The sequence below is a fragment of the Alnus glutinosa genome, chromosome 1 (assembly GCF_958979055.1).
Source record: "Alnus glutinosa chromosome 1, dhAlnGlut1.1, whole genome shotgun sequence".
NCBI classification, from domain to species: Eukaryota; Viridiplantae; Streptophyta; class Magnoliopsida; order Fagales; family Betulaceae; genus Alnus; species Alnus glutinosa.
The window spans coordinates 36,476,570-36,498,694 of NC_084886.1; the positions used below are offsets into that span (position 1 = coordinate 36,476,570).

At 35.4% G+C, this 22,125-nt stretch overlaps 2 protein-coding genes across 2 annotated transcripts; both read left to right on the plus strand.

Annotated features, from left to right (window-relative positions):
• Positions 1–1,325: 1,325 nt before the first annotated feature.
• On the plus strand, positions 1,326–3,966 carry LOC133858829 (ferritin-like catalase Nec2). Its single transcript, XM_062294285.1, has 3 exons — positions 1,326–1,798; positions 1,953–2,178; positions 3,487–3,966. The coding sequence occupies exons 1-3, from the start codon at positions 1,458–1,460 to the stop codon at positions 3,862–3,864; spliced, it is 945 nt and encodes a 314-aa protein (XP_062150269.1). The 5' UTR covers positions 1,326–1,457; the 3' UTR covers positions 3,865–3,966.
• A 5,381-nt stretch (positions 3,967–9,347) lies between these two features.
• On the plus strand, positions 9,348–13,945 carry LOC133879634 (uncharacterized). The gene is made up of 5 exons (XM_062318273.1): positions 9,348–9,547; positions 11,105–11,254; positions 11,539–11,734; positions 12,688–12,707; positions 13,634–13,945. The coding sequence occupies exons 2-5, from the start codon at positions 11,139–11,141 to the stop codon at positions 13,662–13,664; spliced, it is 363 nt and encodes a 120-aa protein (XP_062174257.1). The 5' UTR covers positions 9,348–9,547; positions 11,105–11,138; the 3' UTR covers positions 13,665–13,945.
• The last annotated feature ends 8,180 nt before the right edge of the window (positions 13,946–22,125 follow it).

Genomic DNA, 22,125 nt, shown 5'->3' on the forward strand with positions numbered 1-22,125 from the left:
ATCAACCTTTGGGATATGTAAGGTAGAACCAGGAGAAATAATAATCTTGATCCAATCCAGCATATTAGAGAAATCCAAAGTTGTGGAGTCAATTAGCGGCCAGAAAGAGTTGCCCCATACCACTCTAGCAAAGACATAATTGAAGAATAAATGTTGAAGTGATTCTTTCCCTGGTTTGCAAAGAGGACAAGTTGTATCAGAGTCCAAAGAGGAGATTATGGACTTTAGTCGAGCCTTTGTTGGAAGAATATCCCAAGCAATTTTCCAGATAAAAAGTCCAAGTCTATCATTTAATTTCAGTTTCCAGATGTCTTTCCATAAGGTAGTAGAGACTGGAGATATTGTAGTTGAAAAATTGTTATCCAAAATAGCAGGATAGACTGAGTTAGTTGTGAAACGGCTTGAACATGAGGGAATCCAAGTAAAACTCGGTTTGGACTCTGTAGAGATACGAATATTGAAAATTTCTCAAGTAGATGTGGTATCAAATACAGAGTTTAGTGTCATCAAATTCCATTGTGTAGTCCCAAGGATAATTAAATCCGAAATAAGCAATGATGGAAAATTCCTATTGTGAGGGAATTTCAAAGATGGATTGAATGAGGGAATGGTTGGGATCTAGGCAGTAGTCGATATAGGGAAATCCGAGGTCTTTGAGACTTTCAAGCAAGCTCCCGAGATAAAAAAAGATTTACATTTCTGAATGCCCTTCTAAAGCCAAGATGTAGATTGAGAAGTAGGGGATGATAAGAAGGTGCCATATCTGATATATTTCCTTTGTAGTTGTTGGACCCACATATTATCAGAATTGTTGAGAATTTTCCAACTCGGCCGGTTTTGTAATGAGAGCTAAGTTGGTGGCTTTCATACTACGAAATCCCAATCCTCCTTGATTTCGAGGAGTACGTACAAACGGATTTTCAAGATTTGAGTGAGAGATTCCGAGAATTTTCATTTAGAAAGCCTCACCAGAAATTATTAAAATTTATGTCAAGGGTTTTACAAATTGAAGCCAGGAGAATAAAGGTACTCATCACATAAGTTAGAATTGTTGCCGCAGTTATTTTGATATGGACAATCCTTCCAGCTTGAGAAAGAGTTTTTGCACGCCATCCATTGTATATCATAACTCAAATAAAACGGAATTAAATTAATATTCAATTCACAATTACAAACTATAGGGAAGGGCTTTTATTGGGATCCTTATCTAAATTCACAGTATTAGATATTAGTTTTAGCTTTTTCAATCACCCTCCCCCATCCAACAGCCACCTTCTAACCAAACATACATGCACAAGGACAACCTCCTTTAATCACACAAACCTACCCTCCTAGCTAATTCTCCTCCTCAATCAACAGCTGTTAAGATCGATCAACTGTCACGTGGCAATTCAAAACTTTACATATATATATATATATAAAAGCATATATCGTTCTTAATTTAAAGAAAGAAAGCCATGGCACTATCTGCTTCAAGTACTCCCACAACTCTCACCATCACCACTATACTAATCCTTGCCATTGTTCTTCCCAAGTCATATTCTAATGAGGTGAACAGATATTGGTGCTGCTCATCGGTGCCGGAATCCGACGTGGATATTTTGGAATTCCCCCTGAACTTAGAGTTCCTGGAAGCTGAATTCTTCTTGTATGGATCTTTGGGTTATGGGTTAGATCGATTTGCCCCTAATCTCACCATGGGAGGTCCACCACCTATTGGTGCTAGACTGGCAAAGCTGGACAATTTTACCCGGGATCTTATCAAGCAATTTGCCTTGCAAGAAGTTGGACACTTGAGGTTCTTCATCTCGATCTCTTAAAAGTTAAAACCATTCTTTTCTTTTATATATATATATTCATGCATATAATAGAAAAAGAAAGAGTTCATCGATCATTAACCAAACTAATATCTAACACTAATTAAGTTTTAATTTTTTCGTTATTTTTTGCAGAGCGATTCAAAGTGCAGTAAAAGGATTCCCGAGGCCATTGTTGGATTTAAGTGCAGCATCGTTTGGAAAAGTGGTGGATAGCGCATTCGGGCGGCCATTGATCCCACCTTTTGACCCTTACGCCAGCGCCCTCAACTTCCTCCTCGCATCCTACCTTATTCCTTATGTTGGCCTCACTGGCTATGTCGGAGCAAATCCTAAACTCCAAGGTGCTTCTTCCAAAAGGGTAACCATCTAATTCCACTTCAAACAAAAATGCTATTTAATTAATTAATTGCCGACTAAACTATCACCGACAACTCTAAGTCGATGCTAATATTAGAAAAATATTTGATTTCAGCGACGATATTGTTTGTTGTCGCCGATATCTATTTACTAATAATCATTAATCAAGCGGGATTTAGCGGAAAGATATTCGCTACTCAGTTTTTGAGTGGTCCCTAATAGGATCAGGGACAGAAGGATGGGGGCGTTGGTATAGGATAGGCCATCAACCTTTCAATTCTTCAAAGCAAGAAGTTTTTTACGTAAAAAACAAAATAGCCTACCGGCCCTAGCAATAAAATTTTGGATTAAATACATTTTTAGTCTCTGAGTTTTAACAACTTTATTTTTTAGTTTTTGAATTTTAATTCGCATAATATATAGATGGTACTTCAATTTGAAGAAAAGACTAAATTAGTACCTCAGTTAAGTTTTTCGTCCAAAAACTAATGGTCTGTCACGTGTCAACATCTGAGGTTGGCACGTGCCACTATATAAAAAAATTTAAAATTTAAAATCTTAAAAAATTAATTACAATATAATAAAATTAAAAAAAATATTAAAAAAAATTAAAAAATTTTAAAAAAATGAGCCACCTCTCTTGGCTGGTCTGAGGTGGGCCGGGGGTGGTTCGGCCACCCCTTGACAAAAATAAAAATAAAAATTTAAGATCGGTTTTGGCCCTTGGGGGTGGGTTGAGTCACCTCCTTGTTTTTTTATTTTTTCAATTTATTTTTTTAATTTTTTAATTAATTTTTAAAGATTTTTTTTTTACATAGTGCCACGTGTCAATCTCATGTGAGCCGTTAGGTTTTGGACGGAAAACTTGATTGATGTACTAATTTGGTCATTTTCGAAAACTAAAGTATCATTGTGATGCAAATCAAAACTCAAAGAATAAAAAATAAAGTTCCTAAAACTTAGAAATCAAAGATGTATTTAACCCTAAATTTTTTTTGGCCTCTTATGCTTACCGATAATAGTTTCTAGATCCGTCCCGAATAGGATTAATATCAGCGACGACACTAGATCATTGCTGATAACGTGATAATCGCGACGACAAGTTGTCTCGTGAGATGTATTTTTAGCGACCGCTTTCAACGCCATCAACGACGACTATGAAGTGGCTGTTAACGAGTCTCTAGCGACTCATGAGTAAAGCGTCGGCGCTAGAGACCGTTTTTCCTTGTAGTGTGAGTTGACATTGATCCCGGCCTTCTAATGCTATGAAAAGGGAAGTCATGACATACAAATGTATGGAAATGTTCAGCTTGTTGCAGGGCTTTTAGGCGTGGAATCAGGGCAAGACGCAGTAATTCGAGCATTACTATATGAGCGTGCGAGGGTGAAGGTGCAGCCATATGGAATAACAGTGGCAGAGTTCACAAATCGGTTTTCAGAACTAAGGAATAAGCTCGGACGTTCAGGCTTGAAAGATGAAGGGCTTGCGGTTCCCCCGGTGAAGGGCGCGGAGGGCCGGAGTGTCGGCAACGTGCTCGCCGGAGACAGAGACTCAATCTCGTACGACAGGACTCCGGAGGAGATACTGAGGATCGTATATGGGGGAGGTGATGAGCATGTCCCCGGTGGTTTCTATCCAAAAGGAGCTAACGGTCGTATTGCCAGATCTCACTTACATGCTGCTTGAACCTTAACTTGGTGCTATTTTTACTTCACTGTCTGTCTGCGTTTAACCTTTGTGCATGCCCTCTATATTAATGGTAGCAAATAAGTATGAGGGTTTTCTTAATGATTCTGTGATATATATATATATTCTACAATGCTGATCTATCGATTACAATCGACCATTAGATCAGCAATTCAAATAATAAAAATTAATTGGACCTGTCGTATGAACATTGTAAGATAAAAATATAATTTCTAACATTACTCGTAGCCCGAGCGAGACTAGTGCATAGGATGAAAGGAGATCATTGAATGCGGACTTATATATCAACTATATTATTTCAAAATTGACGTGATTATTATTAGAATATTAATTATATAATTAAATTTATTATTTTTTATTCGCTCAAATTTTTATAATAAATTTAAAATAACATTATTATACCTATTGAATATATGATTAAATCAATATATCAATTAGTGTGGACCGTATGGTATAAGCCAAAGCATACAGATTGAATTACCAAAATAAAAAACTCAAATGTATAAAATGAAAGAGGGAAGAGTTTGTCTTATACTCCGTTTGTTTCGATATAAAATGCTTTTCGTCGTAAAATATTTTCAACGAAAAACGATTAGTGACAAGATTTCGTCAATGGCCGGTAGCATTACGGCCACTGTTGCCGGATTCTGACAATGGAAGCCGGAATTTGGCGGCAATGGCCAGATTCTAACCAGTTTCGTCAAAATCTGGCTTAGTACCACCGGATTTTGGCGAAGGTGGCTAGAATCCAGCACAAATGATCAGATTCTGGCATATTGCGTCAGAGTTTGGCTGTACTGGTCAGATGCCCGTCGGAATCCAACGACGGTGACCAGACGTCGCCTTATTCCGGCAATCAGATACAAAAATTTGGAGTTATTCGGCGGGAGATTCGGGCTACCAACAAACTCCAATGCCCGACAGTGACAGATTCCCACAAACGTGCGTGCACGAATAAAGAGTTTAAATATAGAAACCGATTTTCGTTTTCCAAAATTAAAGAAGCTTTTACGGTCAAACTGAAAATGATTTCCGTTAACCATCATTTTCGGTTGCACCAAACATAAAAAAATACCGAAAATATTTTACGCCTAAACAAATGGAACATTAATTGCCCTTTTAAATTTTTTGTCTTTATGTGAATTTTTTTCTTTTTTCTTTTATGGAGTGAAACAAAAACTTTTTTTTTTTTTTTTTTTTTTTTTTTTTTTTTTTTTTTTTTTTTTTTCTAATTGTACCAAGGAGGTGTAGGGTCATGTCTTTTTATAAGCCAATATATCTAGCTTTTCACTAGCTATTTTGTGATATATTTGGGAAATTAATGGCACACAAAAATTAACTAATGGCACTCAAAACCTAATTTTTAGAAACTAGACAATATATTTTAGAGATTAGACATGTAAAGCAACTAAGAAAGAAAGCAACTAATGGCACTCAAAAATCAAAACCTAATTGTTAGAAATTAGACAGGTAAACATTTTAGTCTAACAAATGGCAAGAAAATTAAAAGGTAGTATTTATTTTTTGGAATAATTAAAAGGTAGCATTGAGTTAAGTGATAGTGACCCAAAAATGGGGTGATAGGCTTGCTTAGATTAGGCTTTCGCTTACTCCTAAAACCGCTAACTGCAACTGCCTTAGATAGTTATGAGGTTGTGATTATTAGTAGTTATACAGTTAACAATTATTAGCAGTTAATAACCGCTTCATTTGTCCACCTATACAAGATGAAGTACCTGAAAAAAAATAAAACAATAAAAAAATAAAAATTTGAAGATCAATTGCATGGATATATTTAAGATTTTGACGGAAGATTGAGAATGTGATGATATTTTTAATTTTCTGAGTTTTAACATATTCATTTTATAATGAGATTATTACTAACATTCTTTTTGAGACATATATGAAATTTAACAATATGGGTTGAAGCTATATTCCATAATATAATCCTAATAGGTAACTACGTCTCTAATAAAAAAGTTGATAAGCATCCGTTTATATTTGCGATTTCAAAAAGTGCGAAATAAAAATAATGATTTTAAAATGCGTGGTTTGAAAAATCGATTTTTAAAAATGCAATTAAGTACTTGACAAAATCGTAGTTTGACCTTTAAAATCGCAGGTTAACTTTTAAAATTTTACGTTTTCAAAAAAATACTCTAGTGTCTGTGATTTGAAAAAACGGTTTTCTGCTTTTCAAATTGCAATTTTTTAAAGACCCAATTTTCAAATAATTCATTTTTAGCGATTTGGTTTAAAATCGCACTTTTTGCCTACAAAATGGCAATACCAATTGCACCCTAACTTAATTAAACAAAGTTCCAACTAAAGCTAGATAATCACAAAAGTATAATTTGTAAAAGAGTAATGCTAGAAATAACATTTTTATCTTACAACTATCTCACAATAATGATATGGTAGTCCTAACCTATTTATATTAAGGATAAATGTAAAATAAAAATGTAATTTCTGGGATAGGCCTGGTTTACTAAGCTCCAAATGATTCACTTACCAATTTTTATCTTCCCAAAAAGATAAAGAAAAATACTACACACACACACTCTACTCTTCCAAGTGTACACTCCTTGACATGATATTAAAAATTACCATTGGATCCAAAATTCAATAATGCTACGTCAAAGAGTATGCACTTAGGAGTTACGGTGTGAGAGTTAGAGTGTGTGTAATATTTCTAAAAAATAAATGGAAAAAACCACTCTACTGGCCAGGTATGGGCTTGGATAGGCATCAAGGCCTCTCAAATTATGAAACTACGCTAGAATTCCGAGGGCTGTCCAAAATTGACACGACCTGTAAATTTGATACGAATCCAACAAAAAATTAGCGGATTAAATTTGAGGGATAAAAAACGTTTAATCAAATGAGATGGGTTAGGGTTGACCTATATAATCTTATACTCACACCTCAATACGATTTAAACCCGACACACGACATTTAAGGTTGTCAGTTTTGACACAACTGACGAATTTGACATGAATCCAACACGAAATTAGCGGGTTAGAGCACTTGTAGTGAACTCACCAAAGTTTAGTCAGATTTTGGCTAAAAAGTGCACTTTGGTTATTTTAGCTATCCACTTTTCAAAGACATCAAATATCAAACTTTCTAAATATTCTCTACTTCAAATAAATACTATTTTTTTTATTGGTTTTAAAACAACCACTTTTAACTATCATGAAACCAAAATTTATTAGAACTTCAATGTCCATACAGCTCCAACGTCCAACGCCCATACATGCTCCGATGTCATTTTGTGAATTAATGACAATTGATGAGTATAGCTCCAACGCTCATTTTGCTCTTAAAGACAATTGATGATCAGTACAAAAACCAACACCCATTTTATGCTAAGAATTAATGGAAGTGGTTGCATGTTTGGCTTTTCATGACAATTAATGAGTTCAAAAATGAAAAACCAAATTCATTTACTGCTTGTTGAATCACAGACCACCTATTCATTAAAGAGTTCGGAGTACGGTTCTAATTAAAGGTCTTGTGCCCATGAAAGTACTCCCAAATTCTACCCCAATATTTCTTATGTTTTTGTTCATTTCCTTGAACCGCATCCATGATAATTTCAATTCACGAAGATATTAGCATATTGTCTTCGTCCATGTTGAAGTTGCCACCCCGTAATGGTTTTTTAACAATGATTTTAACCTTCTCCTCCATTTGGGCTGGAGGCTCTTCGTGTTCAAACATTGTGCTTGTAGTTTCTATGAAAATGTCATCAACACTATCAACACTAAGAAGATTGGTGAAGCACGAGACTTGGTTTGAATCCATCCCTAAAATCAAACATCCATGGATCATAAACAGATTTTATAGTCTCATAAAGTAACCATTCAACTTATGACAACTAAAACAGAAATGTATGAGGAAATCAACAAGAAGCAAAAAAATCGCTATCTATAAGAGATGAACAGCACTGATTACATAGTCTATAAGAGATGAAAAAAATCTCATATCATTTTTCTCCTATTTCTAAACCATTCACTTTTCTTCTAAAAAAATGTAAACTTCCAAAATTGCAACAAATATTGATAAACATCCACCATCAGCCAGGAACAAAATAAATCACACTTAAGTTTACTAGATTCAAAATAAAGTCAAGGCCAAAAATTGTAGAAAAGCTAAAGGTTGGCAATGATATCTCCATAAACAATCTGATGTACTAAATAGCAAGCCAAGAGATTGGACACCCAAAGAAGTAAAAACTGATACCCAAAGGCAAAGAAAAAAAAAATCAATACAAAAGGAGTAAGGCCACAACTTGAGAAATAATAGGAAGCAACAAAACTGAATCATATGAAGCCCTCAACTCCACATCCTCCAGGGAAAACAACAGATCCTTGGAAGACAAATAAGGCGTACGCATCACCTGAAACCCACAAGCCAAATGTAACCAACCAACATATCAAATACAACCCACATTAAAACAAAATCAAATAATAGCAGAAACACACAATACTTCGCAAGTGCCACTATTCAGCAATCAAAATCATATATCGGGCTTCATTTCATTTGCAAGTGCTAAAATTCCAACTACCGATAAATCCAATGCAAATTAATCTTCCAAACGCCACAAAGATTTTCAAGATTCATGCTCTGAGATCGAACACAGTCAAATCAAACAAAAAACCCACAAGATTATTCACATAAAAAACCATCCATACCCATGAAATTCCTATAATCTTTGAAAACGTAAAGACCTACGAATTTATGTTTATAGTAATCAAAATACAAAGACCCACAAAAGAAACCCAATAAAAAGAAGAGCTTAACATACACAGATTCAGTTTCTCAGATTTTGTCAAGATCTCTGCCTACTTATCACACAAGTCGGCCACAGAGAAGAGGAAGAGAGATTCAAAAACCACAAACCAAAAGCAAAATATGAGATTCATAATCAAAATGCATAAGCCAAATCATATCTGTGATTCAAAAATAAAAACCCATAAACCAAATCAAGTCTGAGATTCAAAATCAAAACCCACAAACCAAATCAAACCAAACTCATAAACCAAATCAAACCTAGGATTCAGAAGGTTGCAAGACGTTGACATGTGAGAAGAGGCACGAAGGAGCTCACCTTTTTCGCTTTAGGAGATTGAAAACGCGGGAAGACTAATAAACAAATAGAAAATATGAAGAGACGAGAGGAAGATGGCTTAGCAGACCAGACGAGCGATTTAGCCACTCACCAAATTTACTGTAGCACTGACGAGTTTGTTAAAGACACAATTTTGATGAAACTCGTCTGATTTGGTGATTTTGTCTCTTTGGTGAGTTCACTACAAGTGCTCTTAGAGTTGTGAAGTCTTCCTATTTTTAAATAAGTTAAATTATGATTGACTTATATAATATTATATTCCTATTTGAACACAAAATAAACTAAACACACAAATACAAATTGTCATCCTAAAGCAGTTTTATACGCTGCAATCCTAACGAAGGCTAATTCCGACATTTCCAAGACAAATATAATTCTATATACGTAGGCAACTCTGGACCGTTGGATGGTATCAGCTACTACTCCATTCGGAATCGCTGTTGACATCTTTGAGCTTTGTTGAGCCGTGAAAGAGAGAAGCCCTCCGTCCGTCTTTCCAAGATCTCAATCACACACCAGCGACCCCAAGTAAGTCTCTTGCTTTTCACTTTGATCCACTCGTTAATTTGATCATATTCTTGATTGGGATTTTCGATATTGCTTTTCTTGCTTGTTGATAAAACAGGCATTACATTGCCTTAGGGTTCGTGGGCATGGTTTTGTTATTGTGAGGCATGCGTTAGCTGATTGCAATTATTAATCTTTAGATTCGTTGCTTTGTCATTCCATTTGGTCATTGAGAAAACTGAAGAAAATAAATTAAATGAAAAGAAAAGAGAATAGCATTTGATATGAAGGCCTAGGCATTATAGAGAGGGAATATGAAGAAATTCTAAGCAGAGGAGAAAATAGCATGGATCGAATTTGTTTTCCCCAAAAGTAGTTTTACGGAATACATTTTCTGGGAAATTGGAAAAAAAAAAATGTTTTCTGTTTGTTTGGTTGCTGGGAATGTAGGAGTGAAAATGAAGGTTATAAATGTGTTATGATTGAGATCTATAAGTCTTATCCAGGCCAATATTCTGCTTTGGACGCTTGGAGGATTATAGAGCTTGGCTTGGGCATGAAATGCCCAAATCATTTTTTCGATTTTTGATAAAATTTTTTAACAGAACGAAATGGGGTCTAGCTTGTATTTGTTTAACAAAATTTTGTTTTCTCCTTTTTGTTTTAATGGAAAATCTTTGCTTGGTTAAAATTTTCTTGATACGAATCTATGATTTTTTTGGGCTGTCTTCTATTTTGTAATCTCCGTTGCCCCCTTGTTGTATAATCTATGTTTTGGATGTTCCTATAAAGTTCACAGATCTGATAGCGTTCCCTCTTGTATATCTCACATGTTTATTGCGTAGTTTTTTATTTTGTTTTTCTTGTTAGAGTCGGTGGAAAGGTAAAGGTTTGTCATTTTTGTTGTGCTTGAATTATCTATGTGAAAGTAGTTCATAAGCCTAAGAAATATTATATTTTGAATGATTAAATGTTGGTTTTTGGATCAATTTCTGTTTGTTGGGATTGGTTTTGACAGTTTTTAGATGATTTATGGTGGGAATGTTTATAGGATTGCAGCATTCATGTGAGATGGGATGGGGTTGGGGTGTTAATTATTTTATCACAAAAAAAGTAGAAAGGGAATGCCAAAGTACATGGGTAATTATTTCAGCTGAAAATAACAGGCCAAGGTTAATTTGGTATGTTCATATTGGTTGATAGATTCTTCCTTCATCTCCCTCTGGAGAAACCCCATTTCATTCTTATCGATGGATGTTGAAATATCAAGGACTTGGATTATCTATCTAAAATGATAATTATAATCAATATGGTTCAGTACATCATTAAAATATGGTACAAGTAGGGTGCAATAATATCTGTTCTTTTCTTTTTCTCCTTTTTCCTTGTAGAAGTATAAAATCCATCAACTATTTGATTTAGGAACAATTTGGAGTTCTTGACTATGAGGTTTTTCGTTATTTGTATGAGTGCTTCGAGGACCATTTATTGGTCATTGTTCATTGTAGTATTAAGAAGCTTCATAAAAGTTTGTTTACAATCACAAATAGCTCATTTACTTTTGTCTTTCTTCATCAGAAATTTGTTATCCTATTACACATAAGTAGAAGGCATGGCGGGGCATAATGATTCAGTTGCAGCAGAGAAGAAATCTAGTGAGGCTACAAATGATATACCAACCTTCAATGCTGAGAATCTGCAAAGTAACATGAAAATTATTTATTACAGGTTTGTTTTGACAACCCATTATCATATGGAGCCAGTCTAATTGTTACATGCTTGATATTTTAGATAACTGTAAAGAGAGACCCTATGCTTCATCCCTCCAACTGTGTGTGTGTGTCAGAGAGAGAGAGAGAGAGAGGGGGACAAAAAAAAAATCGGAAGGCTTTAATAACATTAAGACTTGTCTTAATAAATGTTTGAGGGGATTTTGCAATATCCAATGAGTTTGATAAAAGACTTTTTGGGTTGCTTGTAGGTGGAACCTAAGCTTTTGACTTTTTGTGCAGCCGGACTTTTCTGTCTATCATTGGTGGTGTGATTGCTGGAATTTTGGGATTCACCAGCTTGACTGGGTTCATCTTTTATTTCCTTGTCATGGCAATCACTTCAGTTGGGCTAGTAGCAAAGGCAGGGTTTTCAATTCATTCGTACTTCAATAGCTGGAACCAAGTTATACTTGATGGATTTTTTGGTGGGCTTATGGTATGGCTCTTTATCTATCAGTTCTTTGTTATCTCTCTTCTTTGTTTAGTATAAATCTGACCTGTTTGCATAGAGCTCACCTCTTCCTTAGCATTTGTGTCTCGTGACTTGTGAGTATTTTACTTTAAGATGTCATAGTTCTCATATTCTCTGCTTTGCTTTGTTGATTTGCTGTCATTTTTAACATATTTTACATCAGTCAAGGCATGTAGCAAAGCATTAGGGAGGCTCAATGGAGATGAATCTTACTTTTCAATTATTGCCTTTGACACTGTACTTGATAATATGGAATATTCTGTACGTTTCTGGTTGTTAAGTGTTCCCAACATGGTTAATCAGAACACCTTGCGAAAGTTTTAGAAATGTGTTGAATCCTCCTAGCCTCCTCTAAGCATATCATCTCGCATGCTTTCTGCTAACTAATTGAATTCTCTATTGTTGTTTTCCTTTTGTTTTCGCAACTTCGTGGGAGTGATGCTGGCCTCATGGTAGTTACTTAAGTTGGTTATAAATTTATCTGTTAGGGTAAATTTTCAGGATTGATTTATGCCTTTGATATTAAGTTCATTAGAAAGAGCTCTTTTTTTTTTCCTTGGCATGGCCTTTGTTGATAACTGGCTGCTCCATTTTCTTCCATTGAATTATAGAAAAGTTGATTTTTCTGCTTGAAGAAAAATTCTTCTCTTTGCTGGGGATGGAAGAAAAATTCTTATTATGTCATTGAAATAGCTTATATTACTTGTGCTTGGAGCTCAAAAATTTACTGAAAAAATATATAGTGAATGCTAAACTGAAGAGAGAGAGAGAGAACTTTTTGGTATGTCACTGAAAAATATTTACACATCTGCCATTTAATTTATTATACTTATGTGGCTTAGTTAACTTACTAACATTACGATGTAATTCAAATGTTTATTTTGTTAACATTTTCTACCTCTCCTTTTCTTTTGCAGTCATTCGTGCTATTCTGGACGTATCCTTTCTTTATGTTGAGACCTTCCTTAGTAATGGCAAAAAGCTTGAACAATTGCCATTGATATTACACTTGTAATAACAATGGCAAAAATCTTGGACAAATTTTTAGGGTACATTTAATAATGTTTTGAAATGTGTTTGTTTTTTGTTTAAAAAAATATTCTGATGTGATATAAAGTCCCAAGTATTTATTTTATTTTTTTGCACATTTGAGAAAATACAAGCAAATGTAAACTTGACTTCGTGGCTGTGTGGCCACCCTCATGGAGGAGAAAGGTGGTTGTGCGGCCACTCGTATCTGGTCGGAGTGGCCACATGGCCACTCTTGGCTTATTATGGTGGTTACATGACCACCCCTGACTTCTTGTGGTGGTCGTGCGGTCACCTCTGACATGGAGAGAGGTAGCCACATGGGCACCTCTCTCCTCTGCTAAGAGTGGCCACACAAACACTCATTTTTTAGAAAATCTTTTTTAAGTAATAAGTTAATATTTATACTTGCAAAAATTCAGCACCGATTTTGTCAAAATATTCTTATGAAAAGGTGTGAAAAGTTTTCTAAAAAGTGGTGTGTTTTGAAAAGTTTTTTTTATGTTTTGAGTTATTTGTTAATAGTTTTGAGAAAAAGTATGTTTTCGTCTCTAAAAACAGAAAAGTGTTTTCAGAGGCATTTCTCCTGCAAGCACCCAGCTCTTGCTTTTTAAGATTTCACATGATTATTCTTAAGCCTTTTTTATTTTTCTGCCACATGTTGATCATGGTGGCTGGACCATGGTGCAAAAGTATTGATATCTTAATGAAACATGTTCATCTAGAAATTTCCAAGATCCAAAAAAATTAGTTCAAGTAATTTATTCTTGTTACTGAATCATTTTCTGGTATAACATTGGTTTTATATTTGCCTACTTTCCTTGACATAAGAAGATTTGCCTATGACATGGTGCACATATTCTGATGGATTTATGGCTACGTGTTGAATGGAAGGAAAGCTGTGATGCTGCTCGCTGTGATGTATGTACATTCCTCTGGGATTTGGAAATAGCTTGGGCTATACTATTATGTGGTTTACTTTTGTCTACCCTCTCTTTCATTTCTCCTTTATAGTTTTCCATAAATACCATTTGGCTTGGAGGGAAATTTTGTATGAAAGCCTGCTTTTGCAGGTTGGAGGCAACTTTTTTTCATAGCTTAATATAACTTGAGACAAGAGCACTTTAAGGTTTGACGTCGCTTGAATGTTGAGTCATACTAGATTTGAGATTGTTAAGATTAGATTTTTGCATGATGTTTGGTGTGGAGATCAGACATTTAAGGTAGCTTTTTTTTTTTGACTCATTAGTGGAACGTTAATTTTACCGATGACTGAGAGTTGGATTTCTTGACCTCGTTCTTTAATATGTTATACTATCTTTAGACGTTTGGTTGTCACTCCAAATTCTAATGGAAGAAAAAAGAGAAAAAATGTGGGTAGGAATGCTTCCGCGGCCTATTTAGCAATTTAGTGTCGACTATGTCGATCTTTTCTTTTCTTTGGGTTCATGGCTTTTACGGCTTTGATTATCACATGAATCTCATGTCTATTCAATTACTATTTCATGTATTTCACGACCACAAGATCGATCTTTTTTAATTAAGTAGGTAGCAATTCTTATTCTCTACGAATCATACATTGTTGTCAATAAATAACAATGGAAGCATTTAACAAAAAAAACACACCAACAACTATAAAATTCTTGAATATTGATGGTCTCATTTAATGCGATGAGAATGCCATTATGTCGGGTGCTTCAGAAAGAAAATGAGACATAATACGCACTATGCGGTAATGATATTAGGAATCAGATCCTCTATTCATTTGAATTGGAGAGTGGAGAGGAACCTGTTCCTTAAAAAAAAAAAAAAAGTAAAAATTGTCAATTTATTCTTATGGATAATTTTGCCCCTCATTTTTAAGGAACCGGTTCCTCGGATCCGATTTCATAATATTAACCTGAAGTAACCCTAATATAATGCCAATTATAAGTTTCATTGTGTCAAGCTAGTAAAGGTAAACATTGCATACATTAGACCACATAAATTAATATAATGAATATAGATGGGATAGAGTTTTGTTTTGTTTTTTGTTTTTGTTTTTTAATTTTTTTTTCCAATTCGATTCAAGAAAGTTCCTACAACTCAATCTATAAAATTGTCAACATGTAAAAAATACATGCATGTTTTAATAGCATTAGAAGGTAGGAGTGCAATAACCGCCCTCTAATAATCGTCCGCTAACCGCCTATAACCGCTAATCGTTAAAACCGTTAACCGCTTACTGCAAATCACCCTACAGGAGTGGTTAGTGGTTTATCTATATATATATATATATATATATATATTATGAAATGACGTCGTTTTGGTGTTCAAGTCTGAATCTCTATTTCATGAACTTGATTGATTTTTCCATGGATTTTTAGAAAAAAAATTTGTGGGTTTTATATGTTGATGAGTTTGATCAATCTGGGTTTTTTGTTTTCTGTTGTTGTCTCTATCCAGCATCTACATCGAAGATTTGAAAATCATTTACCACAGAGATATCAGATAACTATTCTAGAAAAAAATAATAAAAAAAATAAAAACAATAAAATAAAATAAAATAAAATAATAATAATAATAATAATAATAATAATAATAATAATAATAATAATAATAAAAGGGGTTGGCGGAGGCAGTTGGCAGTTTTCGCTAACCGCCCATGCGGTTGCGGTTAGTGGTTTTGGCCAATACTGCTAATCCAATCTATAAAAATGACATGCGTTCCTTTGCATGTGAGAAACACATGCATTTTTTACAAGATATTTTCAACTTTGTTCCTACAATTAAAAAAAGCATGTGCTTCTCACATACAAAAGAACACTTCCTCCAACCCAATTTGGAGGAAATCTTTGCCTATGTGAAATGATGGATTACCACAATTTACCCTACAACTTCACATGTGGATATGTGAGTTCATGATCTCAGTGAGTATAAGTAAATTGATCATTTATAAAACAAGCCCTATTTTTATATTTAAAACTATCTCATCGCAAATGTTTACTAGACAACCACATATGTAGAGTTTTTGTAAAGGAGTTTTACTTATGGCTACTTGGTAAACCATATGATAAGAAAAATTGATTCATAAAAAAACATAAATATTTTCTTTTGCATTTTCTTACTGTATAATTAACTCTACATTCTATAATATGAAGCAGTAAAATAGTTCATAATATGATAAACAATTTAAACTTATAAGCGATATAACACATAACATAGCATAACACAATATAACATATCATAACATCAATAAGTAGATTTTATATTCCCACTTATCCTCAAGAATTTGTTGAGCAATACCCCCCCCCCCCCCGAATTAAGATCCCCTCAAATTTTTTGCCCGAATTTGATAGAATTCGGGCAGGTAGTTGTGAGTGAGCATTTATGAGACCCACCTGACCAAATAAAAGTTGGGCTGCCCAACTGCTTATCCGGTCAGGTGGATCTCATAAATGCTTACTCACAACAACCTGCCCGAATTGTATCAAATTCGGGCAAAGAATTTGAGGGGATCCTGATCCCCCCCCCTTAATCGCTAGTTTGCTAATATTTTATCCCTCTTACAGCTTCAAGGTGTTAAGTGTGTAACCCCACTTAACCGCTTGTTATTAGGTAACTTTATTTTTCCATTCCTAACATTAGTGTGTTAGGTGCATAATCTCCTCCTAACCACTGAGCTTTCACATGCATTCATTAATAACATCATCTTTTTTCAAAATATTATCTTTTCGCAAATCATATTTTCATTCTAAAACTCAACCTCTTTTTATAAATCTTTATATATATATATCCACTTATCCTCAAGAGTTTCCTCTCCTTAATCACTCGATTGCTAATATTTTATCCATCTTACAGCTTTGAGGTATTAAGTGTGGAACCTTACTTAACCACTAGGTTGTTAGGCAACTTTCGCAAATCATATTTTCCTTCTAAAACTCAACCTCTTTTTTATAAATTATTTTTTTTTTTAAAAAAATAAAAATAAAAACACATTTTCATTTAACAAACATGTAAAATATCTCAAAATACATTCATACATATAATCAAATGACATGGCTCAAGGAAAATATACAAAACATGCTTTTGTAAAATAATATAGGGCCAGTAAGTTTGCACTTACTGTTTGGGCTTAACTTCTTAGACAGAGTCCCTTGATTCTGATCTATCTATGCATTTATAATGTATTTACACATTAGCCTTTACTCTTTATTTCAAATTCCTATGGCTTATTCAAATCTTATGATCTTTTAATACCTCAAGAAATATTATTCTTATACTTTGCTTTTTATCTTTAAGAATGTTTGTGTGCGTAAGAAAATCGCATGCACGACATTTTTTTCCTGGTTTGACATAAATAATACTACACTAAGTATTAATAAAGCTAGCGCCAAAAAAGTCTTTCTTCCACCCGCTCTCTGAGCTTTCTCTTTCTCTCTTTTTAGGAAAGACCTTCCAAAGACTTTTTATCTCCCTTGCTGCTTCGTCTCTCTTCCTTCTAGTTTGTCAAATGGATACCTCTCAAATCAACCTCCAACCTCTTATGCATGAAACTGAAGCTCTTGGTTGGGATGTTCCTGCTCGGTTGGAATCTTTATCAATAGAACATCCAAAACAGGAAGCTTTTGAGATGGGTCCGTGATACTCTTGTTAATGCCTAGAAGTTTGTGACTCCTCTTGAAATTGAAATTTTGGCTTCTGATAAATTTTTGTTCACTGTTCCACAATACTCCCATGTTAAGCGTATTTTGCTCAAGGTCCTTGGAATGTTCACGGTTCTATGCTTATTCTCAAGCCTTGGTCTCCTAAACTAACGTTTGAAGAGGCAGAACTTCATATATGTCCTTTCTAGATTCAAGTTCATGGTGTGCCTTTACAAAACATGTCTGCTTTTAATGCTATTAAGATTGGTAAAGCTCTTGGCACTCTGCTGGAAGTGGAAAATGGCGAGGTCCCATGTATCATTTGTCGCCATCACCTTTGTATTAAAGTTGAGATAGACACCTTGAAACCGCTTGTTCCAGGCTTTCATTTCTCTCGTTTGGGCAGAGATCCAATTTGGGTTTGTTTTCTTTATCAACGGCTTGCAGATTACTGCATCCTCTGTGGTTTGATTGGTCACAAAAAGAATGGATGCCTTGCTCCCCTACTTCTACTACCTCATGAGAAATATGGTCTTTCTCTCATGGCCACAATCTTTTCCAGCCCTCATTCTTCTTCGAGGTTCCAGGTGGCTGCAAATGAAATGGGTAAGTCTGAAGTTGGTAAATCTCCTTTTATCCCGGTCACTCCTCCTCTTGAAGCTTTTTCTGCAACCAACAATGGAGATGAGCTCGTTCAATTGCAACTCATGACTTGATTAACGCAAAGGCAACTTGCTGCCCAAGCTTTGCAGGACCGGGTTGACTCCTTCTCCATCACGATAACTCCCAGATCTCTCTATGTTGCACTGATGCAACCCCACTTACCATCCCTCATTTCTGCTTTTGCCACATTGCTTAGCTCTCAAAAATCTAAGTCAGCTGAATCATCCAAATCCAGCTCTTATAACAAAGGTAATCCCTATTTAATGATCATCAAATATCTATGCTTACTGAATCTTATTGTCTCATCAATGCATCAACCTTATCCAATCCATAATTTTACAAGCCCACCCTGCCCCCCCCCCGCGTGCCTTATTGAACTCTATTATAACTCATATCCAAGACATGTATGATATCCAACAAATCCAGCCCAGGCTATACTTTCCACTACCTCATTTCCAAATTGAAGCTGCTGTGGGCTTCCCCAGAGCCCACTACTTATTAGGCCTGTTAACTTTCCTCAACCATTTTCTCTTAATCCAAAGACCCAAACCAATCGTAAATTCCATAACTCCAACCCAAGCTTTACCCGATTCTACCCTTATCCACCCAAAACACCTCCACCAACCCGTCCGTATAGCCCATCTTCACCCTCCCATTCCCTCTGTTTATTCTCCCACACCCCTACCATCTTCTCCTCCCTTTTCTCTTATGATAAACTAGTCACCCAAAGTTAAAAAACGGGTCTCCTTCTCCGACAAAATATAGTTTTTTAATCCACCAATGAAGAAACATATTTCTCCTCCGATGAGTCCACACTCCAACTCTCAAGACAGAATGGAAATGGCAGCTCTTATCTCTTGTAAAATCTGAAAAGCTCGATTCATGTATCCTCTGTGGGTCCGGTTATTGGTTTTCTATCTGCTCCACTATTTCCTTTCCAATGCAGCTGTTCAGGGATTCTGGCCTCTACTGTAATCTCTCAACAACTAGCATCAGATGACATTTCTGCTTCTTCTATTTGTAGCACTCAACCTGTTCTAAGTTGTGTTCAACATGTTCTGGCTTCTTCAACAGTTTCTATGGGTGTTCGCAGTGGTTCTCATGTCTCGACAGTTCCTTTAGGTGTTCCTCGGAAGCCCTTCAAAATTGATCGTAAGACTCGTAGTGTTACACAACTGGTTTTGGTGGATGAATGTGACTCTGGTGGAGGTTTTTCCCTTGTTCGCAACAAAGTTGAGGCGGTTGGCTTGACCATGCCCCCTCCAGCCTCATGAAAATTTTATCTTGGAATTGTAGGGGTTTGACTCAATCCTTTACAATCCGTAGCCTTCGAGCCATGGTCAGAAGTCTAATCCAGATATTCTCTTTTTGTCTAAAACTAAGACTACTACAATAGTTGCTCTCTCTATTTTGCATAAGCTTGGTTTCTTTTTGCTAGTCCAGGCCAATTCTTTTGGTTCTAGAGATGGTCTTTTGCTGGCCTAGAAAACTGATGTTAAATTATCTTGTTGTTATGTTTCTAATGATATTATATATGTTTGGTGTTACTCAGATTCCACCACTACCCAATGGATGATTTCCTTTGTTTATGGACCTTCCTATCAGAAATATAGTTCTCACTTTTGGTCTATGTTGGCTCAATTTAGTGAAGACTATGATGTTCCCTGGCTTTGTATTCGGGATTTTAACGATATCACTGCTCAATCAGATAAATTGGGAGGTCGCCCCTTTAATTGTTCTTCCAACAATGCTTTTAACACTTTTTTGAATAAATTTTGTATGATTGATTTGGGATTCTCAAGAAATTCTTACACTTGATTTGTATGATTGATTTTGGCTGAAGATAATGTTCTGTTATGTGCTATTTCTACTAAATCTGAAATTTACAATGCCCTAGCTAGCGTGGGCACCTCTAAGGCTTTGGGGTTTGATGGTTTAATTTCTTTGTTCTATATGAAATGCTGGAGTTGTATTAAAATGGTTGTTCTTTAGGCAGTCTTGAATTTTTTTAGGAATAATCAAAACCATACTTTTATTGCTCTAATCCCCAAGAAGCTTGGAACCTCTTCTGTTTACCATTATCGCCCTATCAGCCTTTGCAATATTATTTACAAGATTACCTTGAAGTTATTTGCAAATAGACTCAAGCCTCTTCTCAACAAGTTTCTATCTCCACTTCAAGCAACCTTTGTGCAATAAAAATATTCAGAACAATTCTATCTTGGCTCATGAAATGCTCCATTCTCTCAAATCCAAGCATGATAGAGGTGGTCTTATGGCTATCAATATTGATATGGAAAATGTTTTTGATAAAATGGAATGGAGTTTTCTACTGGTTGTTCTTCTCAAACTTGGTTTTCACCCGATTTTGATCATCTGGATTCGTTTATGTATCTCCACTTCCTCCTCAGTTTTACTCAATGGTAGCCCCTTTGGCTTATTTTTACCTTCTCGGGGTCTCAAGCACTGTGATCCACTTTCACATTTTCTTTTCATTATTGGTACTGAGGTGATTTCCCGATTGCTCCATAGTAGTCTTCGTGCTTTCAAAATATCTAGATCTTGTTTCCCTTTAAACCATCTTTGTTTTGCTGATGATTTGGTTATTTTTACACATGCCACCTCTAGAGAAGTTACTATTATTAATGATTGCTTGGATAAATATAGTTCTTGGTTTGGGCAAACGGTCAATATCAATAAATCCTCTATCCTGTTTAGCAAAAATACAACCTCTTCCATCATTACTGCTATCCAGAACATTATTCCCTATACCATTACTCCTACCACATCTAAGCATCTTGGTTTCCCTATTATGTTTGGCAAATCCAAAACAGCTGTATTCTTTGATATCTTAAAAAAAAAAAATTAAAAAAATTCAAGGCAAAATCAAAGGGTCAAGGATAAAAAACCTTGTCTCAAGCAGGTAAATCGGTTTTGATTAAGGTGGTGGTTTCTTCTATTCCATCCCATGCTATGAGCTCCGTTCTACTCCCAGAAGGTCTCTGTAATCAGATGGATAAGGCTTTCAAAATTTTTTGGTGGGGTTTTCGTAAAGATAAAGTTAATAACTTATCTCTCAAATCATGGAAATCTATGTGTACTCCTAAAGATCAATGAGGTCTTGGTTTTAGGCTCATGAAGGATGTCAATCTTTCTCTTATCTCCAAACTTGGATAGAAGCTTCTCTCCAATTAAGACAGCTTATGGGTTTCTCAGCTCCAAACCAAGAGTATCAAGTATAGTAATCTCTTATCTTCTTCCACTAAACCTGGTTCTTGGGTTTGGAATGGTATTAAGGTAAATACACCTCTTCTATCTGCTGGCACTTGTTTTATTCCTAATATTCATTATGTTCTCCCCATTTGGTCTTCACCTTGGATCCCCACTATTCCTCATTTTCTTCCTACCCCTAGGATTTCTTCTATTCCCTCTAATTATTCATTAGTTATAGCTAATCTCATTCATTCTTACACTTATTCTTGGAACCATAGTCTCTTGAATTTCCTATTTGATCTTGTTATTGTCTCTGAGATTCTTAAAACTACTGTTTCCCCCAACCCTTCTAATCTCTTTCTTTGGACCCCTTTCACTTTTGGTTCTTTCTCTACCAAATCTACTCATCATCTCATTTGTTCTTTTTCTCCTTCCCGCCCTTCTCCCCTTTCAAGTATTTCTTGGAAAGCCCTTTAGAAGCTCAATCTTAATCACTGCCTAAAGCTTTTCCTTTGGAAAATGATTTGGAATACTATTCCAACTAAATCCAGAATTTCCCAATCGATTCATTCTTCCACCTTTGATTCTAGTTGCTCTCTTTGTTCTTTTGCTTCTAATTCTCTTCTACATCCTTTCTTTACTTGTCCTTTTGCTCTGGTGGTTTGGCGTTATTCCTTTTGGCCTTTAGATATTTTTGCTTTAAATGTAACTAACATGATAGACTGACTTCTTATTATCCTCGATCCACACCGCCTGCTTGGAATCCCTCAAGTAGAGGCTCACTTGTTCCAAACATTTGCTGCTGTTACCTGTGATTATCTTTGG